Raw genomic sequence first — 21,746 nt, 5'->3', positions numbered from 1 at the left:
AGGAATACAACTTTTCCCAGAACTAAAGATCCTAAGTCTCCAGATTCAAAGGGTCCACAGTGGCCCAAATATAATGAAATAAAAGAAAACCACACACCAAGGATACTCAAGAAAATAAAAGATAGAAAATCCTAAAAGTCCACAGAGAAAAAAGCCACATTCGATGAAACAATGCCTTCAAAACTGAGTCAATTTCACAACCTAGAGATACATTCTCAACCAAACTAGCAATTAAGTGTGAACTAGAATAAAGACACTTTTTCAAGACTTAAAAAGAAAAAAGTGACCTCTCCCATACCCTTTCTTAGTAGCTACTTGAAAACATGCTTCAGACTCTTGAGAAGAGACACAGAGTAAGCAGAGACCAGTGAGAAGACAGCGCTACTCTAAGCGTACATCTTGGATGTTCAGGTGATGCTCTGACAGCCATTCTGGCCCTAAAGACCAAGTCAAGAAACATAAAAGAAGGTCCCAAAACAGTCAAATCCCCATCCAGGAAAAACATCATCGTGACTGTAATCAACCATATTCCTGAGGACCCCCTATGCAGGGTCTAGAGGGAAACAACTAAAGGCAGGCAAATTATTTTTGTGCTGTCTCTGTCCTTTCTTTTCAGTTCATTGTACCTAATAAATAGGCCTCTCATTGCTTTTCTTTGTCATAGAGTGGGCTAGGAACCACTCTCAACTGCCTATAATTTGCGTAAGTTGGCACATTCTGGCTGCCTTTTCAAAAGGTAACAACAGGGATCCCTGGGTGGCGCAGCGGTTTGGCGCCTGCCTTTGGCCCAGGGCGCGATCCTGGAGACCCGGGATCGAGTCCCACGTCGGGCTCCCGGTGCATGGAGCCCGCTTCTCCCTCTGCCTGTGTCTCTGCCTCTCTCCCTGTCTGTGTGACTATCATAAATAAAAATTAAAAAAAATAAAAAAGGTAACCACAGACTTAATATCTATATTCTTCAGGAACTATATATTCCTCAAGGGCAGGGACGATCGCCGTGATGTTTACTGCTGCATCCCAAGCACAGGGCATGGCATGTATTAAGATACCTAATAATATTTGTGGTATAAATAATGCCCAAAACATTAATACCGGTTATGTCAGCATGTGGTATTATGTGTTCTTACACATCTCACCTTTTTTTTTTAAGCTTTTATTTATTTATTCATGAGAGATATAGAGAGAGGCAGAGACATAGGCAGAGAGAGGCAGAGAGAGAGAAGCAGGCTCCACGCAGGGAGCCCGACGTGGGACTTGATCCCGGGTCTCCAGGATCACACCCTGGGCCGAAGGCAGGCGCCAAACCGCTGAGCCACCCAAGCATCCCCACATCTCACATTTCTAAACCTTCTTTAATGAGACTAAATAATGCTTATCATAAATAACACTCAATATTTGTAAAAGAAAAAAATTAAATCCTTCATTCTTCAGATGAATACTGAATTACAAGACCATATTAACACAGGTCCTTTCTTTCTCATCAATCTAATTCTCAAACAAATTACAAATTTTCACGGCTTTAAAAAGTGAAACAGAACCAGGTACTTAAAATAGAAATACTTTGGGGGCAATAGTCACATGCTCAGTCAGTTAAGCATCCACCTCTTGATTTCAGTTCAGGTCAGGATCTCAGGGTTGGGAGATCAAGCCCTGTGTGGAGCTCCATACTCAGCAGAGTCGACTTAGGATTCTCTCTCCCTTTCCTTCTGCCCCTCCCCCCTGCTCATGCAAAAGCACTTTTTCTTTCTCTCTTTCTAAAACAAATAAAATCTTTAAAATAGAAATATTTTTATAGTCTTTTACTATTATAATTTTTTTCTTAAACTTACTTATTTATTTTTAGTACTCTCTACACCCAACATGGGGCTCAAACTCATGACCCCAAGACCAGGAATCATCCTCTTCCAACTGAGCCAGCCAGGTAGCCCTCAGAGCTTTTATATTTTTAAGTAACCACTACAGTCAACATGGGGCTCAAACTTACAAAACTGGGGTGAGGGCAGCCCGGGTGGCTCAGCGGTTTAGCGCCACCTTCAGCCCAGGGCGTGATCCTGGAGACCTGGGATCAAGTCCCACGTCAGGCTCCCTGCATAGAGCCTGCTTCTCCCTCTGCCCGTGTCTCTGCCTGCCCCTCTCTCTCTCTCTCTCTCTCTCTCTCTCCTCTCTGTGTATTCTCATGAATAATAAAATCCTTAAAAAAAAAAAAAAAAAACTGGGATCAAGTCACATGCTCTACCAACTGAACCAGCCAACAGGAACCCCTTACTTCTTTTTAAGACGTATTTATTTGGGGGAGGAGGGCAGAGGAGAGGGAGACAAAGAATCTCAGGCAGACTTCCCACTGAGTGTGGAGCTCAACAGGGTGCACAATCCCATGACCCTGAGATCAAGATGTGAGCTGAAACCAAGAGTCAGACACTGAACTGAATGAGTCACCCAGGTGCCCCTAAATCTTATATTATTGATAAGTTATTCTCTTATGTATAAGTTATTCTCTTAAACCAGTTTTTGTGTTGACTGTTTTTACTTGACTTTCACGCTCACAACATTATATATTACGTTAAATTACGTTAACAAGCACATGAACTTCACGTACTCTGAATATGAAAAAAATCCAAATTCAAATTCTATGTCTTACGAAGAACATACACTTAGTACCACAGAAACATTAAAGCTCATTTCTTATCTATATTTTAGGTTTTAAAGCCCACAAGATCTCTTGTCACAATCACTCAACTCTGTTATTGTAATAATAAAAACTGCTACAGGCAAAAAGTAAATGAATAAGCATCTGATCATGCTCCATTAAAACTTTATTTATAAAAATGGCAGCAGGGGGCACCTGGCTGGTTTGGTTGGTGGAGCATGTGACTGTTGACCTCCAGGTTGTGGGTTTGAGCTCCACATTGGGCAGAGATTACTTAAAAATAAAAATCTTTTTTAAAAAATAAAATAAACAAAAAAAAAGGCATCAAGCCAGATTCATCCCATGGGCCATAGTTTGCTAACACCTGGATTAGAATATTATACCCATCAACTCTCCCCATATATAATTAGTGCAGGTTTTCTCTCATACTTATCTTTTTCTTTTTAAGATTGTATTTTTTTTAATTTTTTTTAAATTTATTTATGATAGTCACACAGAGAGAGAGAGGCAGAGACAAAGGCAGAGGGAGAAGCAGGCTCCATGCACCGAGAGCCCGACGTGGGATTCAATCCCGGGTCTCCAGGATCGCGCCCTGGGCCAAAGGCAGGTGCTAAACCACTGCACCACCCGGGATCCCTATTTATTTTTAGATAGTGTTGAGCGCTCCTTTAAGTAGGGAGCCTGATAAGGGAGCTGAATCTCATGAGCCTGAGATCAGGCCTGAGCCAAAATCAAGAGTTGGTCACTCAACACACTGAGCCACCCAGGTACCCCTTTCTCGAATGCTTATCTTTCTTTTTCTTTATTTTAGAGAGGAAATGAGAGAGAGCATGATTGGGGGGGAGGAGGCAGAGGAAGAGAGAATCTACAAATCTACAAGCAGACTCCCTGCTGAGCACAGAGCCCAAGGCAGGGTTTGATCTCTTGAGATCATGACCTGAGCTGAAAACAAAGAGTCAGATGCTTAAGCTTAACTGACAGAGCCCCTCTCAGGCTTACCTTTTTAAGGGCAATCTCCATATTTAAGCACTATCCACTCATTCACTTATTCTACAGATTTTTACTTTTACATGCTAGAAACAGTATTCAAAGTTAAGAATAAAAAAGGAAAAAATAACAAAGTTCTGCCTTCTTAATGCTTACATTCCAATAGGAGAGTCAACAAATAAACAAGCTAATCTAAGGTAGTGCTAAGAATGGAGAAAAGTAAAGCAGGGTAAAAAGAGTGGAGGAGGAGAGGTGAGACTCTTTGAATAAGTCAAGAAAGACCTCAAAGGAAATCACTTTTAAGTAAAGAATGAAGGAAGCAAATGAGCTCAGGGAAAATTATTGCAGGCATATAGATGAACGAGTGCAAAGGCCCTGAAGAGTCAGAAAGCACTTAACAGGTTTAAATAAAGATAAGAAGATTAGTGTGGCTGGAAATGAGAAAATATGAAGAGAGAACCAGGTAGGGCAGAGGTCATATAAGGTAAAAGGACTGGATTTTAAGTTTTATATGAAGCCATGAATATGGAATGGTTGAAAGTCAGAAAGTAAGGAGATATGATGTGTGTTTTAAAAGGATCACTGCTGGGCAGCCCGGGTGTTTCAGCGGTTTGGTGCCGCCTTCAGCCCAGGGTGTGATCCTGGAGACCTGGGATCCAGTTCCACGTCGGGCTCCCTGCATGGAGCCTGCTTCTACCTCTGCCTGTGTCTGTGCCTCTGTGTGTGTGTGTGTGTGTGTGTGTGTGTGTGTGTCTCATGAATGAATGAATGAATGAATGAATGAATGAATAAATAAATAAATAAATAAAATCTTTTAAAATAAATATATATATAATAATAAAAGGATCACTGGTTTATTTGTCAATTACATCTCAGTAATCCTGGGGGGGGGGGGAGGATCACTGGTAGCTATGTCGAGAATAGACTACAGGGGCTAAGAGTGGAACAGAAAGATGAATCCTTAAGCTATTGCTTACATTTCTAGACTTCCGAAAAAAGAACTAAACAAGGGTGCCTGGCTGGTTCAGTCAGGAGAACATGCAACTCTTGATCTCAGGATCCTGAGTTCAAGCCCCAGATTGGGCATGGAGCCTACTTAAAAATAATCATTTTTTTAAAAATAGGATCTAAACATATTCCTAAATTCAAATCATAAAGGAAAAGAGAAATGGGTAAGTTAATTTTTGGCTGTAAATTTTGACTTCTGTAGTATAGGAATATATCAACAATAAACAAAATAAGACCCAACAGAATTTTCATTAAAAATTTTTGTTTTGAAAAAAAAAAAAAATTTGTTTTGGACGGAGCTAGAGTATAATGCTAAGCAAAATAAGTCAGAGAAAAACAAACACCATATGATTTCACTCACATATGAAATTTAAGAAACAAAACAGATGAGTGAAGAAAAAAAAACAGAAACAGACCCTCAACTATGGAGAACAAACTGATGGAGGGGTAAATATGTAATAGGGATTAAGGAGTGCACTTGTTGTGATGGGCACTAGGTGATATGAGGAACTGTTTAATCACTGTATTGCACATCTGAAACTAATATGCAACACTGCAGGAACTATACTGGAATTAAAATAAAAACTTATGGGACGCCTGGGTGGCTCAGCGGCTGAACATCTGCTTTCAGCTAAGGGAGTGATCCCAAGGTCCAAGGATGGAGTCTGACATCGGGCTCCCTGTGAGGAGCCCGTTTCTCCCTCTGCCTGTGTCTCTGCCTCTCTCTGTGTGTCTCATGAATAAATACATAAAATCTTTAATAAATAAATAATAAATAAATAAAATAAAAAATTAATTTAAAATTTTTAATATGAAATTTCAGTGAGGGAACACAAAATCACCACCAACAGAGGGCAGTAGTGAATACAGAATATAGGTATACAAAAGATGATCTAGCTCAAGTAAGATCTTTCTCTAGAATTCCAGTAAACTAGAACAAGGAGAGTCCCTTGCAAAGTTGATAGCTAAGGCAAGAAATAGAGAAGATGCAAATACTTACCTAGAAGAACCTAAAATTATAAATATAAATCAAAAAGATAGGTTAAAATGGCAGAGTGTTTATATACAATGTCATCTCCCTAACTAATAAACCCATCACTCTCAATTCACTGGTTTCACTGCTTCTCAGGAGCTACCAAAAATAGAGCAAAGGAATGGGCAACTTCATGTATCTACAAACAGATGAAAGGTATGCTTTTTGTGAGCAACAGGTAAAGCTAGAAAGGATCAATGTCTCAGCCAAGTAGGGTAGGAAAACCTCCAAGTGGGAAACAGGCTAGTAGAGCAATCAGCACATTACAGCTGGCACACAATGTGAAGGTTAGAGGAAAAGACTGCAGCTTGGGATATCTGAAACCCACAGTCTATGAATGAACGCTGGCTGTTGGCAATAAGGAGCCTAACATGTATATCCATTGCCTGTTCCCTGCCAGGAGTTATACATCTTTCCTCCTATCCCTATTGTCCCTCTTGCTCTCACTTTCTTCACAGAACTTCTCTATAGATGATTGGAAGTATGGCCACCAAATGAGATAAGGTACTACTCCACTTTTATCCTCTATTTGTTTCCCTTTGCTCAGATTCCTGCATTTTTAAAATATTTTCCTCTCTGCTCTTCTAGCCTGCGTGTTGAATTTAAATAGCTGAGACCCTATAAAGACAAAAGAAAAAAATGTTTGGACTTCTGCTGTATACATGTAAAAATGTATACTATGTTATACTTATTAGGATGGCTAGTATCCAAAAAAAAAAAAAAAATCAAGTGTTGGCAAGAGTGTGAAGAAATCAGAACTCTTACATACTGTTGGTGGAAACGTAAGATGGAACAGCCGCTGTGGAAAACAATTTGGCAGTTCCTCAAAATATTAAAAATAGAATTACCATATGACCCAACAATTCCATCTCTGGATATATATCCCAAAGAACTGAAAGCAGGGTCTCAAAGAGATTAGCTGCACCCCTGTGTTCACAGCAGCATCATTCACAATAACTGGAATCAACCCAAGTGTCCAATGACATGAATGGATAAAGCAAGTGTCGTATATACATACAATGGATTATTCAGCCTTTAAAAGGAAATTCTGACATATGCAACATGAGCCTTGATGACATTATGCTAAGCAAAAGAAGTCAACCACAAAAAAAGACAAATCGTGTCCACTTACATGAGATACTTAGAGTAGTCAAAATCATAGAAACAGTAGAATGGTGGTTGCCCGAGGCTTCCGGGTGGGGGTGAGGTCATTATGGGGAGTTATTAATAGGTACAGAATTTCAGTTTCACAAAATGAAAAGAGTTATGGATGATGGCAAGGGATGTACAACATTATAAATGTATTTAATACTGTACACTTTAAAACGGTTAAGATGAGGGGCGCCTGGATGGCTCAGTCAGTTAAGTGTCTGCCTTCGGCTCAAGTCATGATCCTGGGGTTCTGGGGATAGAGCCCTGTGTCAGGCTTGCTGCTCCGTGGGGAACCTGCTTCTCCCTCTCCCTCTACAGCTCCCCATGACTCTGCTCTCAGTCAAATAATAAAGTCTTCAAAAAATAAATTTTAAAATAATAATAAAATGGTTAAGACAATAAATTGTTTTCTTTTTTTTAAAGATTTATTCATTTATTTTAGAAAGAGCATGTGTGAAGGGGGGGCAGAGAGAGAGGGGGAGAGAGAGACTCCCAAGCAGACTCCCCACTGAGCAGGGAGCCCACTATGGGGCTGGAGCCCAATGTGGGGCTCGATCCCACAACCCTGAGATCAAGACTCTAGCCGAAACCAAGAGATGGATGCTTAAGAGACTGTGTTACCCAAGCACCTCCAATGACAAATTTTATGTTAAGTATTTTGCCACAATTTAAAAAAAAAAAAAAAAAGTATGCCCTGCTCAAGAGCAGAATTATAGTAAGCAGAAATAAAAAATTGTGTTATTTTTTTCTTGGCTCCTCTGCCAATACATATTAGGTACCACCATGCTATGGTCAAATTGGACTATTTACAATTTCCTGTGAACCTGTTCTACATTTTCCTGCCTCACTCCTGCTGTTTTCTTAACCTAGAATGCCTTATATGGCTGCCCCTCATTTTAGTCTAAAACATTCCACTTTCATCAAGAGCAGCAAAAATGGCACCTCCAAGAACCTGCCCAAAAGAGCTAACTTCTCTTTCTGTCCGCAGTAGCTTACTCAGACCTCTATTTCCAAATACTACAGCATCCTTGCACCATGACTGCTTGTGTGTGTGCTCTTTTACTGCAGAAGGACGTGCTCAGGGATCCCCAGGTGGCTCGGTGGTTTAGCATCTGCCTTCAGCCCAGGCCGTGGTCCTGGAGTCCCGGGATCGAGTCCTGCATCGGGCTCCCTGCATGGAGCCTGCTTCTCCCTCTGCCTCTCTCTCTCTCTCATAAGTAAATAAAATCTTAAGAAAAAAAGAAAAAAAGAGGAAGAAGAAGAAGAAGAGAGGACATGCTCAAAGCTTCCGTATAAGAATCTTGTTTGTGTTTTCTTAAAAATTAGAAAGATGTTCATATCTCAGTGTTGCTTAAAAAGTAAATGAAGATTGGAACTAGATGTCATCTAGAACCCATTGTTTCAGCCCTAAGTCAAACAATCAAAGGCTTTTTCCCTTGGTACCTCAATGGGCTATACAGAAGCACAGGCAAATCTTCTGTTCTATTCCCAAGTTGGCTCACACCAAGTGAGCCATGCCAGCTCTTCAACCCAAAATTACTTAGAACACTGAAGTATTCCATCCTCAGGCAGAGGACTGAAAGCAGAGAGAGCAATACTTGGATATATTCAGCAATATATTTAAAAGTAAGTAACAGAGTTTCCAAGCAATGTCTTCTTTGGGTAGCCTGCAATTTCTACCTCATAACCAAACAAAATCATCAAAATATTGTCCATCTACAGAGCAGTAGTCCCCATTGTGTGGAGTTCCTAAGACACTGCCTACACACGTGCTGTTCTTACTTCTTGGCTGGCAGTCCCTCATCCTTATCCCCCTTGTAGGCCTAGCAAACACCTCAAAAACCGAGGTAAGACGTGGACACCTGGGTGGCTCAGCGGTTTGGCGCCTGCCTTCCGCCCAGGGCGTGATCCTGGGGTCCTGGGATTGAGTCCCACGTCAGGAAGAAGTCAAATTCTCTAGGAAACCTTTTTTGACCACTTGGAGAAAATCTTTTAGATTTGATAGAAACAGAAGGCATTCAGTAGTGTTTATGGTATCAGTTAAAATTAGAATAGGAGCACCTGGGACGCCTGGGTGGCCCAGGGGTTCAGCGCTATCTTCAGCTCAGGGCCTGATCCCCGAGACCCGAGATCCAGTCCCGCATCAGGCTCCCTCTGCCAGTGTCTCTGCGCCTCTCTCTCTGTGTCTCTCATGAATAAATAAATAAAATCTAAAAAAAAAAAAAAAAAAATAGACTAGGGGCACCTGGCTGGCTTAGTCAGTAGAACATTTAATTTTTGATCCTGGGGTTGTGAGTTCAAGCCCCACCTTGGGTGTAGAGATTACGTAAAGATAAAATCTTTAAAATAAAATTACACAAAATGTCTAGGATCAGACCTGAGATAATACCTCTAATATTTCCATGAGACGGTCCATTTACTTTTTGTGAAATGATTGCTTTGCTTTTTTTTTTTTTTTCTGGATTCAAATCCTGTAAAAGGAACTGCCTTTTTAAAGTCTTGTGGTTTTGAAGCAAATAGCATATGAAATTTCAACACTGCCTTTAATCAATCTGTGATTTTAGAAAACTAGACTTAGACTCCCTGAGCCTGTTTCCTATTCTTTAAAATGGGTGTCCACCTAGTACAGTTCCTAACACACAGGAAAGCCCATAAAAATTGAAAATCATTTCTTTAAAGATTTTAGTTATTTATTCAAGAGTGACAGAGAGAGAGAGAGAGAGAGAGAGAGAGGCAGAGACACAGGCAGAGGGAGAAGCAGGCTCCATGCAGGGAGCCGGACCCAGGACTCGACTCCGGGTCTCCAGGGTCACGCTCTGGGCCGAAGACAGACGCTCAACTGCTGAGCCACCCAGGCGTCCCTGCTTCTTACTTTTTTACTGTGGCTTTCAGAAAAGTTCAAATTATATGTTTAGCGGCTGAACACCTGCCTTCAGCCCTGGGCGTGATCCTGGAGTCCCGGGATAGAGTCCCGCGTCGGGCTCCCTGCACGGAACCTGCTTCTCCCTCTGCCTGTGTGTGTGTGTGTGTGTCTCATGAAAAAATAAATAAAACCTTTGAAAAAAGTTGTACGTTTAGCTCTCGTTACACTTCTACGGGACAGGCTGACTCACACTGACTTCGCTCCCTGGACAGGCTTCTCTCGGGCCAGTCGCTCACTCTCACACTCCCGTTTGCACAACCAGGGAACTCTACGACCTCATAGCTCTTTGGTTTTTAATTTTAAGCTGGAACGCACAGATTCGCCGAGGCAACTCGAAATTGCGGTCCACGCAAAGCGAGAAAAGGTGGCGGGAAAACACAAACACACGCAGAGGCAGAGGCAGTCCTCTCCGGTGCCTGTCGGTCAGCCCTGCCGCGGGGCTGCGAGCCGGCGCAGACAGCGGGCGGAGGCGCCCCGGCGAGCGCCCCGGGTCTGAGGGAGCGAGACGGACAGCCGCGGGGGCAGGTGTCGGGAGCAAAGCCTTTTCAGCTTCGGGGGCGACCCAGCCGAGGGCGGAGGGGAAGGGGTGGGGGCTCTGCGGCCGCAGGAGCAAGGGAGGACCGGTACCTTAAGGATGCCCCTCATCTTCGCCAGAAAGGGGCGGAACTCCTCGAGGGACACCTCCGGATAGAGCTGGCTCCGCAGCAGCTCCTCCGTGATGCCCTGGTGCCCGTGGAAAGCTTCCTGGGCCAGGCCGCTCAGCAGCCCGCCCAGCGCCTTGGAGCCCTCGAGCTCGGCCGCCATGCTGGCCAGCAGCCCCGCCCCCCGCAGCCGAGCGCGGCCCCCGCTACGGCAGCCGGGAGGGGCCCAAAGGCCTTGGGCGAAGGCGCGGGGGCGGACGGAGGCGACGTTCCCACCCGAGGTCAGCGTTGGCAGCTCCCAGCTTTGATCCGTCTAGGTTACACCGCGGAGGTAGGCATCCAGTTCCAGAAGAATCACTTTATTTATGCGGATTCCCTTCATCACGCCAGGGCCTACCGAAAGGGAAAAAATCACTTGGCGGAGATCACTGGTGATGGGGAGCTAGCCTATGAAAGTGGCAATCTGACTTTCGGATGGCTGCATCTCCTTCGAGGCCTTGCCCACCCACTAACTGAATAGGGTCTATCACTCATATCTAATCTCTGCCTAATCATTACCTGCCCACCTTTTATCCCAGAAAATTTAACTATCCCCTGATAATATAATGTGTTTGCTAGGATTGTTAGTTGCCTTTTTAGATTTATGTGTCATGTATTTCTGGCTAGATTAATGGCTTTGATCCAATGCTCCTTTCTAGAACAAACATTTGGCTAACACTTTCTTTACAATCCTGAAATGAAATGCATAGATCATGTAACTTTCTACCCGTATAGTTTTCAAAAAAAAAAAAAAAAAATCAATATATTATTCACCCATGGAAAGAAATGAAGTACTGATACATGCTACAGCATGGATGAATCTTTAAAACATACTAAGCGGGATCCCTGGGTGGCACAGCGGTTTGGTGCCTGCCTTTGGCCCAGGGCACGATCCTGGAGACCCGGGATCGAATCCCACGTCGGGCTCCCGGTGCATGGAGCCTGCTTCTCCCTCTGCCTGTGTCTCTGCCTCTCTCTCTCTCTCTCTCTCTGTGTGTGTGTGTGTGTGTGACTATCATAAATAAATAAAAATTTAAAAAAATAATAAAAAAATAAAACATACTAAGCGAAAGAAGACAGACACAAAAGGTGAGATGGTGTATGATCCTATCTGCATGAGACGTCCAGAATAGACAAATCCATGGAGACAGAAAGATTTAATGGTTGCCAGGGACCTAGAGGAAGGGGGAATAGACCAGTAGGTACCAGAGTTCTTTCAGGGGTGATAAAAATGTTTTAGATAGCGGTTATGGTTACAAAACTTTATGAGTTTTATGAGTATACTAAACCCACCAAATTATACACTTTAAAATATGTAGTTCAGGGGGATCCCTGGGTGGCTCAGCGGTTTAGCGCCTGCCTTCTGCCCAGGGCATAATCCTGGAGTCCCGGGATCGAGTCCCACATCAGGCTCCTGCATGGAGCCTGCCTCTCTCCTCTCTCTCTCTCTCTCTCTCTCTCTCACGAATAAATAAAAAATAAATAAAATAAAAGATGAATTTCAGGGACGTCTGGGTGGCTCAGTGTTTGAGCATCTGCCTTCAGCTCAGGACATGATCCCGGGGTCCTAGGGTTGAGTTCTGCATCAGGCTTCTCACAGGGAGCCTGCTTCTCCCTCTGCCTATGTCTCTGCCTCTCTCTCTCTGTCTCTCTCATGAATAAATACATAAAATCTTTAAAAAAATGAATTTCATAGTAAATGAATGTTATTTCAATTTAAAAATCAATGATTATTGATTTATCAAATAAATTTTCAATAAAAATCAATAATGACCTAATTATAATTTAGAATAAAAATAGAAGGAAATTGGGGATCCCTGGGTGGCACAGTGGTTTAGCGCCTGCCTTTGGCCCAGGGTGTGATCCTGGAGACCCGGGATCGAGTCCCACGTCGGGCTCCTGGTGCATGGAGCCTGGAGCCTGCTTCTGTCTCTGGCTCTCTCTCTCTCTCTGTGTGACTATCATAAATAAATTTAAAAAAAAAAAATAGAAGGAAATTAATTTATAAAAATGTATTTCAATATGTAAGTGTTGGGGCACAACTATACTAGGTGACTAGAAGACATGGGGTAGCCAAATGCCTGCAGCTTTATGTTGAACCTCCTGTGACTTCTACAAATGCAAATTATTGACACAGGTGTCCTGTATTGGTGACTCCAGAGAGAAAAAGAGCAGTTGCCTCTGGTAACCTGATCTTCTGAAATGTAAACAAAGGTTAGTAATGTTCAGAACAAAAAACTTTTTTCCTCACTTTACCCAGTAACCAGGAATGTTCTGTGTATATTAAAGCTATGGCAAGAACATAAACACAATGGTATAACTGAGTTCAATTGCGGGCTCAGACAATAAACACATGTAGGTTTTTCACCTAAATGAATGTCCCCCTATATGGCAGGATGTCTTATACACCTGGCCCCTGTCCAGCCTGGGCCATCCCACCCCTCCATTGTTGTGACAACTAACATGCCCTCTCAAGGTAGTGCTACCTTGTTGCTGTGTTGAGAATCACTGATCTAGACCATTTTAATGAATTTGCCTGAAGTCAAGAGGCATTCTTTATAATAGAAAAGATATTTATCTTTTCCTAAAGGAATTAATTTTCTGAAAGGCAAATTCAGAGATGCTATTACAGCTCCAAGAAGACCAAACTTAGAGATAAATTATACATTGTGTTAAGTATCCTATAAGAATTGCAGAGAATAGCCAACATAAGGGGGAAGAAGTGTGGTTGAGTAGAAACAGCACTTGTAAGCACATGATTTTCAAATTACCCACCAGAAAGTCTGTACCATTTATTTCCATGAAACCTTACTAACACTGACTAATATTATTTTATATAATCTTTGCCATATGTTAGATGAGAAATATTGTTTTCATTTGTATTTCTTCAATTTTGAGAATGAATACTTTTTTAAAAAAAATGCATTTATTTATTCATGAAAGGCACAGAGAGAGAGAGAGAGGTAGACACACAGGCAGAGGGAGAAGCGGGCTCCATGCAGGGAGCCCGACATGGGACACGATCCTGGGTCTCCAGGATCACGCTCTGAGCCAAAGGCTCAACCGCTGAGCCACCCAGGTGTCCCAATGAATGCTTTTTTATATATATTTATTGACTACTTGTATTTCTTCCCACTTTCCTGGCAATTCTCTATAGAGTTTCTGCCGCTTCAGTGATTTCTAAGAGCTCTTATCCAAGGAGTGTATCAATGTTTTCCACCTATATTGAGATATTTTCCTCAGATTTAGATGGTTAGATCTGCCAACCTGCATAGAAAAAGTCTGGAAGGTTATTCACCAATATGTTATGGAGTGTACCTCTGAATAATTGAGAATGATTTTTTGTTTGTTTTTGTTTTTCTTTTTAACAATTATTACTTTTTTAAGATTTTATTTATTTATTCATGAGAGAGAGAGAGAGGCAGAGACACAGGCAGAGGGAGAAGCAGGCTCCTTGCAGGGAGCCCGACATGGGACTTGATCCCAGGTCTCCAGGATCAGGCCCTGGGCTGAAGGCAGCGCTAAACCGCTGAGCTACCCGGGCTGCCCTGTTTTTGTTTTAGAGAAGGAGAAAGGTGGGAAGAGTCAGAGGGAGAGGAAGAGAATCCCAAGAAGTCTCCATGCCCAGCACAGATCTCACAACCCTGAGATCATGGCTGAGCTGAAATCGAGTCAGACACGTAACCGTCTGAGCCACCCAGTACCCTGAGAATGGTTTTTATTTGCTTCTTTCTGCTTACCTGATTTTTCTAAATGTCTACAGTGTACATGCAATACTGTTGCAATAAAAAGTTAGATAATGAAAATATAAAATAAGCAATATGTTCTAAAATCAAAATCCTTTTAATAAAAAGCTTTAAAGAACATAGGTGTTCTACATGACTGACAAAGCTATGCACCCTACATAGTGTTTCTTGAATGTTTTGATAAATTAAGATCCTCTCAGAATCCAATAGAAGCCTCAGATACTTTCCCCCCCAAATATTTACACACCAAGTGTAGCCTACAATATATAGGGGTCAATTTATCCCTCTGAAGTCTTTCTATAAATCTGTTTTTACTGGCCCTATGAACTCCCTCTCAGTACTCCCATGTCTAATTAAAACTCACAAGAAATAGATAACTCTTTTAGAAGCAGAGGAAACGGGCAGCCCAGGTGGCTCAGTGGTTTAGCGCTGCCTTCAGCCCAGGGCCTGATCCTGGAGACCTGGGATCAAGTCCCACATCAGGCTCTCTGCATGGAGCCTGCTTCTCCCTCTGCCTGTGTCTCTGCCTCTCTCTCTCTCTCTCTCTCTCTCTCTCTCTGAGTCTCTCATGAATAAATAAATAAAATCTTAAAAAAAAAAGAAAGCAGAGGAAACTACTATACATCACTACTACTGTTTAGCTCTTAACTCATTGTATGTAATACCTGGACATACGACTGCCTGCTTGAGCCTACAGCAAGTTCTAAAACACTAATGTAATCAATAAAAGAAAATTATCCTGTGCCACCAGGAGCTGCTTTTGCCATTGCCAGTGCACCTGCTCCAGGTTGATTGACAGCTGCATTGCTGGAATGCCTTTCAAACAAAAGTATCAAAGCCACAAAGCTTTATTTTATTAAATTTCAGAACACAACCTGTGTTGCAGATAACCAGGGCACAGTCCCATTAGAAGGACTGCCTAAGGCAAAGCAACAGCAAAGACAAGACCCTGAAGCCTTGGCTCAAATGGAAAGTACAAGTACCCAAACAGCCTTCCCGTCTCCATTCTAAGTTCCATTAAGCAATTGGTCACTTCTCTTAAACCACACCTTCTATGGCTCATAGGCTGTTTGATCCTAAGCCAGAAATGGGTGTTTTTGTAAAGATTTTCCATTTCTGAAAATGTTAAAATAAGAAATGTGTACTGAAATAATGTGCAAACACAAGAGCCCAAAGTTTTGCAATAAACTGTCCCTGCTCCCTGTCTCCACTCTTACCTTTTCAAATTCTGATTACCATTGACTCCACTCAGCCAGCCACTCAGCAGCTATTAGTGTGGAGAGCTTTGTGCCATTCTGCTAGGCTCCAGGGAATACAGAAATGAACAAAACAGTCTCTGTCCTAAAATCTTACATCCTGGAAAGAGAAAAGGATACGTAAATGAAGGACAGCAGAATAAACCACCTTAAAATATGCCACTTTGCCATACGGATTATTTTGAGTTAAAGGCAATGAGAAGAAGCAGATATAAGAGAAGCTTTTGGCCCTCCTATTTGCTTGAAAGCAGGACATAAATTTTCAAAAGCATCCTTCCTCTGTCTACCAAGAAAGACAAAAGTTAATCCCAGGAGACAACCTTTAGACTCTTACCAATGAAGAAGGTATGGAATTAAACTGTAACAGACTTTACTCTCTTTTACTGGGCTTTTCCTGGTTATCGCCCCATAACTGGCCTCCCTGACCTTTCTTTCTTCTGTCTTTTGCTGAAGATGGCATATAAACTCGTGTTCTAAGCCATTGAAGTATTCATTCTTTCCTGGGTATCTCACATGTATACGTGAGGTACACATGTTAATAAAATTCTGTTTTTCTCATTAATCTGTCTTTTGTTAGAGGGATCCCAGCCGAGAACTTACAAAAACAGAGGCAAATTATTTTTGCCTCCTCTACTTAAACAGATGATTAAAATACCATGAACTTAAGGTTACTACTACATACCTAGAAGTAACTATCAGATTTGGTAGAAGAAAAAAACTGATTGTATAGGTCAGGGTAGCTTAACGGTGAGTCATGTTGAAGGGGGTAATCAGGACAGGACACTAGTTAACCCAGGAGCTGGATCTGGGCAATCAGAGGCTCCTCACCCCATCTCATCCTTGGAATGTACCTTCTGCCTAATTCCCACAGTAGGAGCTATTCCAAGAACATCGTCTGCAGAGAGTAAGATGCTGATGAGACCATCTGGATGGTATATGTGGCCGAGCCCAGTTTCGGCCTCTATATAAACTTTAAGACGACAGGTGCAGAGATCTACTCATGTTGCAGGCACCCAAGGCAAGCCTCATAGGTAAATCCCCTTGCTTGTTAAACCTGCCAGTTTTGAGTGGTCTGCCTCTTTCTCCAATCTCTCTGGCCTTCATCTGCCTGGTTTCAGGTTTCACCCAGGAAGCTCTGAAGGTTGCAAACCAACAAATAACCAGACATGATGCAGGGGAAACAGCATGTTCCCAGAGGCACGAAATACAGTGGTAGGCTGAGGTATATTATGAACCCCACGGTGTAACCACAGGACATACTACACCAAAAAGTGGAATCCTGGCACAGTGAATATTTGTAGAAACCTGAGAAACAAAACTTGAAAAATAACAGGTATAGGAAGAACTCTCCGATCTCCCCCTTCTCTTCTGAAGTAGGTCAGAAGACTCTCATGTGAGAGTTGCCCTCCCTGTACCAAGAGCACTGTTATCTCCAAGGATGGAGGGATGCCAAGGGGAATCTGAGCAAACAGACCTTGCTGAGTTTTCCCAGTTTTACAATGCTTAGCTCTTATCTTTTTATCCTATCACATTTTTCCCCCCACAACTTCCACTCTTCATCAAATCTAGCATAAAAATAGTCAGGTTTAACCACTTCTTCAGGTCTTCTTGTCCTTGTCAAGCCTCTCATGTCACATGAAACTTACATTAAATAGATTTGTATGCTTTTCTCTTGTTAATCTGTCTTTCGTTATAGAACCCCAGCCAAGAAGCTAGAAGGGCAGAAGGAAAAAGATATTTTTCCTCCCCTACAATATCAGGAGTAGGGTAATAAATCTAGAAAGAGACAGACTCTGTGTCAAAGAGATGGAGAGTTTACACATAATGCTGACTTTTATACTTGGCTGTTGAGGAGTAATTGAACAGTTGTAAGCAGGGAAGTAATAACAAGATCAGATTTTCGGGTCTTTAAAAAGATTAATTTGAGAGAGAAAAAGAGCACTCGCACACAGGTACACACAAGGGGGGGTGGGGGGCAGAGGGAAGGATATAAGACATGACCCTGAGATCATGACTTGAGCTGAAACCAAGAGTCAGAACCTTAACTGACTGAGCCACCCAGGCACCCCATCAGATTTGCATTTTTAAAAGATTCCTCCAGGCGGCGGCGTGGCAAATAAACTGAAGGGAAGACCAAGGCTAGTCGATCACTGTAAGCAAACAGATGATGACGTGGGTCTGACCTAACGCAATGGCACTTAGGATGGAGAATATAAGACAGGTTCTTATTCTTTTTTTTTTTTGTATCCTTTTTTTAAAAAAAAAAAATTTATTTATTCATGAGAGACACAGAGAGCGAGAGCGAGGCAGACACAGGCAGAGGGAGAAGCAGGCTCCCCACAGGTAGCCCAATGTGGGACTCGACCCCAGGACCCTGAGATCATGACCTTAGCCAAAGGCAGAAACTCAACCACTGAGCCACCCAGGCATTCCTAAGACAGGTTCTTGTTAAAAACAAGGAGATTTGCAGGCTTTGGATGAGGGAAGAAAGGAAAAAAATGAAAGGGATGATTCCCAATTTCTGGTTGAGGTGACATATAGGAAGTCAATATACTTTTTTTTTTTTTTTAAGATTTTATTTATTTATTCATGAGACACACAGAGAGAGAAAGGGGCAGAGACACAGGCTGAGGGAGAAGCAGGATCGACGCAGGGAGCCCCTCGTGGGACTCAATCTCGGGACCCCAGGATCACGCCTGGGGCCGAAGGCAAGCACTAAACCGCCGAGCCACCCAGGGATCCCCAGTTCAGTTTGTGTGCTAACCCTCCACCTATCTTATGCGTCCTTGAATCCTTCAATGAGCTGTGAATCAAAATAACTCTCACAGCAAGCAGCTGGAATAAACTGCCACAGGATAAAACTCTCATTCTGAGGGCGCCTGGGTTGTTCGGTTGGTTAAGCAGCTACCTTCAGCTCAGGTGGTCCTGGGATCCAGCCTCATTTAGCATTCTCTGCTCGGCAGGGAGCCTGCTGCTCCCTCTCCCTCTGCCTGCCACTCACCCTGCTTATGCTTTCTCTCTTTCTGTCAAATAAATAAAAATGTTTAAAAAAAACTCTCATTCTGCATTAAAAAAAATTTTTTTTTATGATAGGCACACAGTGAGAGAGAGAGAGAGGCAGAGACACAGGCAGAGGGAGAAGCAGGCTCCATGCACCGGAAGCCCGACGTGGGATTCGATCCCGGGTCTCCAGGATCGCGCCCTGGGCCAAAGGCAGGCGCCAAACTGCTGCGCCACCCAGGGATCCCTGCATTTTAAAATATTAACTCAAACTCAGACTCAAAGATTTAGAAAATGGGGTGGACTTTGGAACGATGGAAAATATCTGGAGAAGTCTAGTCTTGTTTTCTGTGTATCAAAGCTTTTTTTTTTTTCAACTTTTTCTTAGGGAAAATTTCAACCACAAAGTAAAAAGAATAGTGTAATGAGCTTCTATGCCCCCATCACCAGCTTCAACAAGTACTGAAACATTGTCTATCTTGTTCCAACTCTATTCCCAGTCACTTCCCCCTTACTGTTTTGAAAAATCCCAGATAGAACTCTTCATTGATAAATACTTCATTATGTTTCTCTAAAAGATAGACACTTAAAAACATAACTATTCCACATAACATACGGCTTTCTTAATAATTATTAAATATAAATCCATACTCAAACTTCTGTCTCACAAACTTCATTTTTGTGGGAAGAGGCAGCAAAGCAAGGTTTATTGAGTGATACAGTACAAAGCTCCCAAAGACAGAGGGGACCCAAGGGAGTTCCCTCAAACTTCATTTTTAAAAATTTTTTATTTATTCATGAAAGACACACAGAGAGAGGCAGAGACATAGGCAGAAGGAGAAGCAGGCTCCCCATGGGGAGCCCAATGCAGGACTTGATTCCAGGACCCCAGGATCATGACCTGAGCCAAAGGCAGATGCTCAGCCCCTGAGCCACCCAGGTGCCCCAAACTTCATATTTTTTAACTGTCTGAATATTTAAGTAGTTGATTAACTAGCAAGAGACAATTAGTTTTCTTCTCCCTTGCAGAGTTGTTATTGAGACCACCATTAAGCCCCGTTTTACTAAGCTATATTGCTTGCATCATTCTTTTAATTTTTTAAGTTTATTTACTTATTAAGTAATCTCTACACCTAATATGGGGCTCAAACTCACAACCCTGAGATCAATAGTCACTCCCCCTATTAAGCCAGCCACACACCTTCATTCCTTTTTGTTAATCTGAAGTCTCTTTTAATCTATAGGTTCCCCTTCCATCTTGTTTTTGCTTTGCTTTTCTTGCAATTTAGTTGCAGGTCATTTATCCTAAAGAGTTTCTCACATTCTATATTTTATTGATTGTATCCTTGTGGGGTACCATTTAAAAAAAACATATTCTATCCTTGTAGGTCCTGTAAACCTGTAAATTAGAATTAGATCTAGGAACTTGATGAGATTCAGGTTCAATTCTTTTTTTCTTCCATTGGGAAGTATCTAATATCTGCTTGCCTCTCTTTTCATGTTGTGCTCCACATCTTGACCCCCAAGAGAACAATCATTTATCTTGCCTACAAATTTGCAAAAATTAGTATTAGTTCATTCCTATTTTTAGATAGAAAATCTGGTTTACTGAGGCACCTGGGTGGTTCAGTCAGTTAAGCATCTGCCTGCTCTCAATGTCATCAACTAATGCAAAGGAATAGATTATACATAACAATAAAAACTATGGTCTTTGGTGTGAAAACTTAAGTGAGAAAATAATACATCCCTCTCTCCTTTTCCAATCCCAACCTAGCTCAGTCATAGGGGTTTAGCAAGTGGTTCAGCATCCATCCTAGGGAAGATAACACTTACCTGGACAGATGGCCAAATACTAGTTTTATAAAATCTACTTTACAAATCATTAAAGAAATTCTATAAGGCTATTGCTATTGCCAACATTCTCATATACGCTTTGTGTCTGCTTGGCTCTGACAGGATTTTTTTCAATATCTCCATCCTTCACTGACAACAGTGCTTTGCATAGCATACAAAAGTCTGCACATTTAATAATGTAATCCCATCCTATAGACAATTACTGTATATCAACACTTTTAAGCAATCAAATTTTCAGCAGTTATTTATTGGGTAAGTCCAGGAAGGTTAAAAAGTAATTCTGATCTGTCGCAGAACAATACAATATATAACTTGAAACCTTTAAGATAATTAAAGCAATTGTCTTACCCATGGGAACTGTCCCTAAAACTCAGTAATGGCATCTTCCAAATTCTGCTCTGTCCTTTATGGCTCATAGATCTACTCCTTAAAAATTAGGAGAGTCAGGGGACACCTGGGTGTCTCAGCAGTTGAGCATCTGCCTTTGGCTCAGGGCATGATCCCACGGTCTCAGGATGGAGTCCCACATCCGGCTCCCTGCAGGGAGCCTGCTTCTCCCTCTGCCTGTGTCTCTGCCTCTCTCTCTCTCTCTCCCTGTGTCTCTCATGAATAAATAAATCTTTAAAAAAAAATTAGGAGAGTCTAGCCTTTAGAGATCATGAAATTTAATCTTACTATTATATAGGTGAGGAAAAGGAGACCCAGAGAACTAAAATGACTTGCCCAAAATCACATAGTTAACAAGTAGCAAAACAGAATTCAAGCCAGGATTTTGCACCCCAGATAAATGCTATATTCATTGTTGCACATCAGTTGTCTTAACAAGTAATTATAGGGTACTTATGAGCTACATCATAGAAGTCTGGTTCTTTCTGAAAGCGAAATCAGCTTGGTTTCCACTTGGGTCATGATCTCCCAGGTCATAAGATGGAGCCTCCTGCGGGCTCTGCACTCAGCAGGGCCTCTGCTAGAGATTCTCTCTCCCTCTGACCCTCCCTCTGCTCGCTCTCACACGCAGGCTCTAAAATAAATAAAGCTTTTCATTTTTTTATTACTTATTTTATTGTATTTATTTATTCATGAGAGACAGAGAGGCAGAGACACAGGCAGAGGGAGAGGCAGGCTCCCCACTGGGAGCCCAATGCAGGACTCGATCCCAGGACCGAAGCATCAGGACCTGAGCCAAAGGCGGACGCTCAACCACTGAGCCACCCAGGTAAAAACAAAAACATAAAAAATAAAAACAGCCAGCATCAAAGGCATGTGGACCAGAGAGCACTTGGGAAGGTTCACCTTCTAGGGCTAACCTCCTCAAGGTGTGTAAAAGCCCCGAGCGCTCACAGGGTTAAGGGCTTTTTGCAACAACCCGTCCTTGACCATATATCCCAGGCACCCCTGCCTTATGAACGTCCCTAATAAAAAGTGTTAACAGGAGCCCGGCGGTTTAACTCATGACCTGG

General features: G+C 42.2%; 1 protein-coding gene across 1 annotated transcript in view; it reads right to left on the bottom strand.

Moving 5' to 3' along the window:
* The window catches only part of COMMD1 (copper metabolism domain containing 1), a 174,156-nt gene extending 163,536 nt beyond the window's left edge, over positions 1-10,620 (bottom strand). Inside the window, exon 1 of the mRNA XM_025468873.3 lies at positions 10,378-10,620. Coding sequence (XP_025324658.1) covers positions 10,378-10,554 — 177 coding nt within the window. The 5' untranslated portion in view covers positions 10,555-10,620. The remainder of the gene's footprint in view (positions 1-10,377) is intronic.
* Between the last annotated feature and the right edge of the window lie 11,126 nt (positions 10,621-21,746).

This window comes from Canis lupus, chromosome 10 (genome assembly GCF_003254725.2).
Source record: "Canis lupus dingo isolate Sandy chromosome 10, ASM325472v2, whole genome shotgun sequence".
Lineage (NCBI taxonomy): Eukaryota > Metazoa > Chordata > Mammalia > Carnivora > Canidae > Canis > Canis lupus.
The sequence above is the reverse complement of the archived record's forward strand: the minus strand, read 5'-3'. Positions and strand labels throughout refer to the sequence as shown.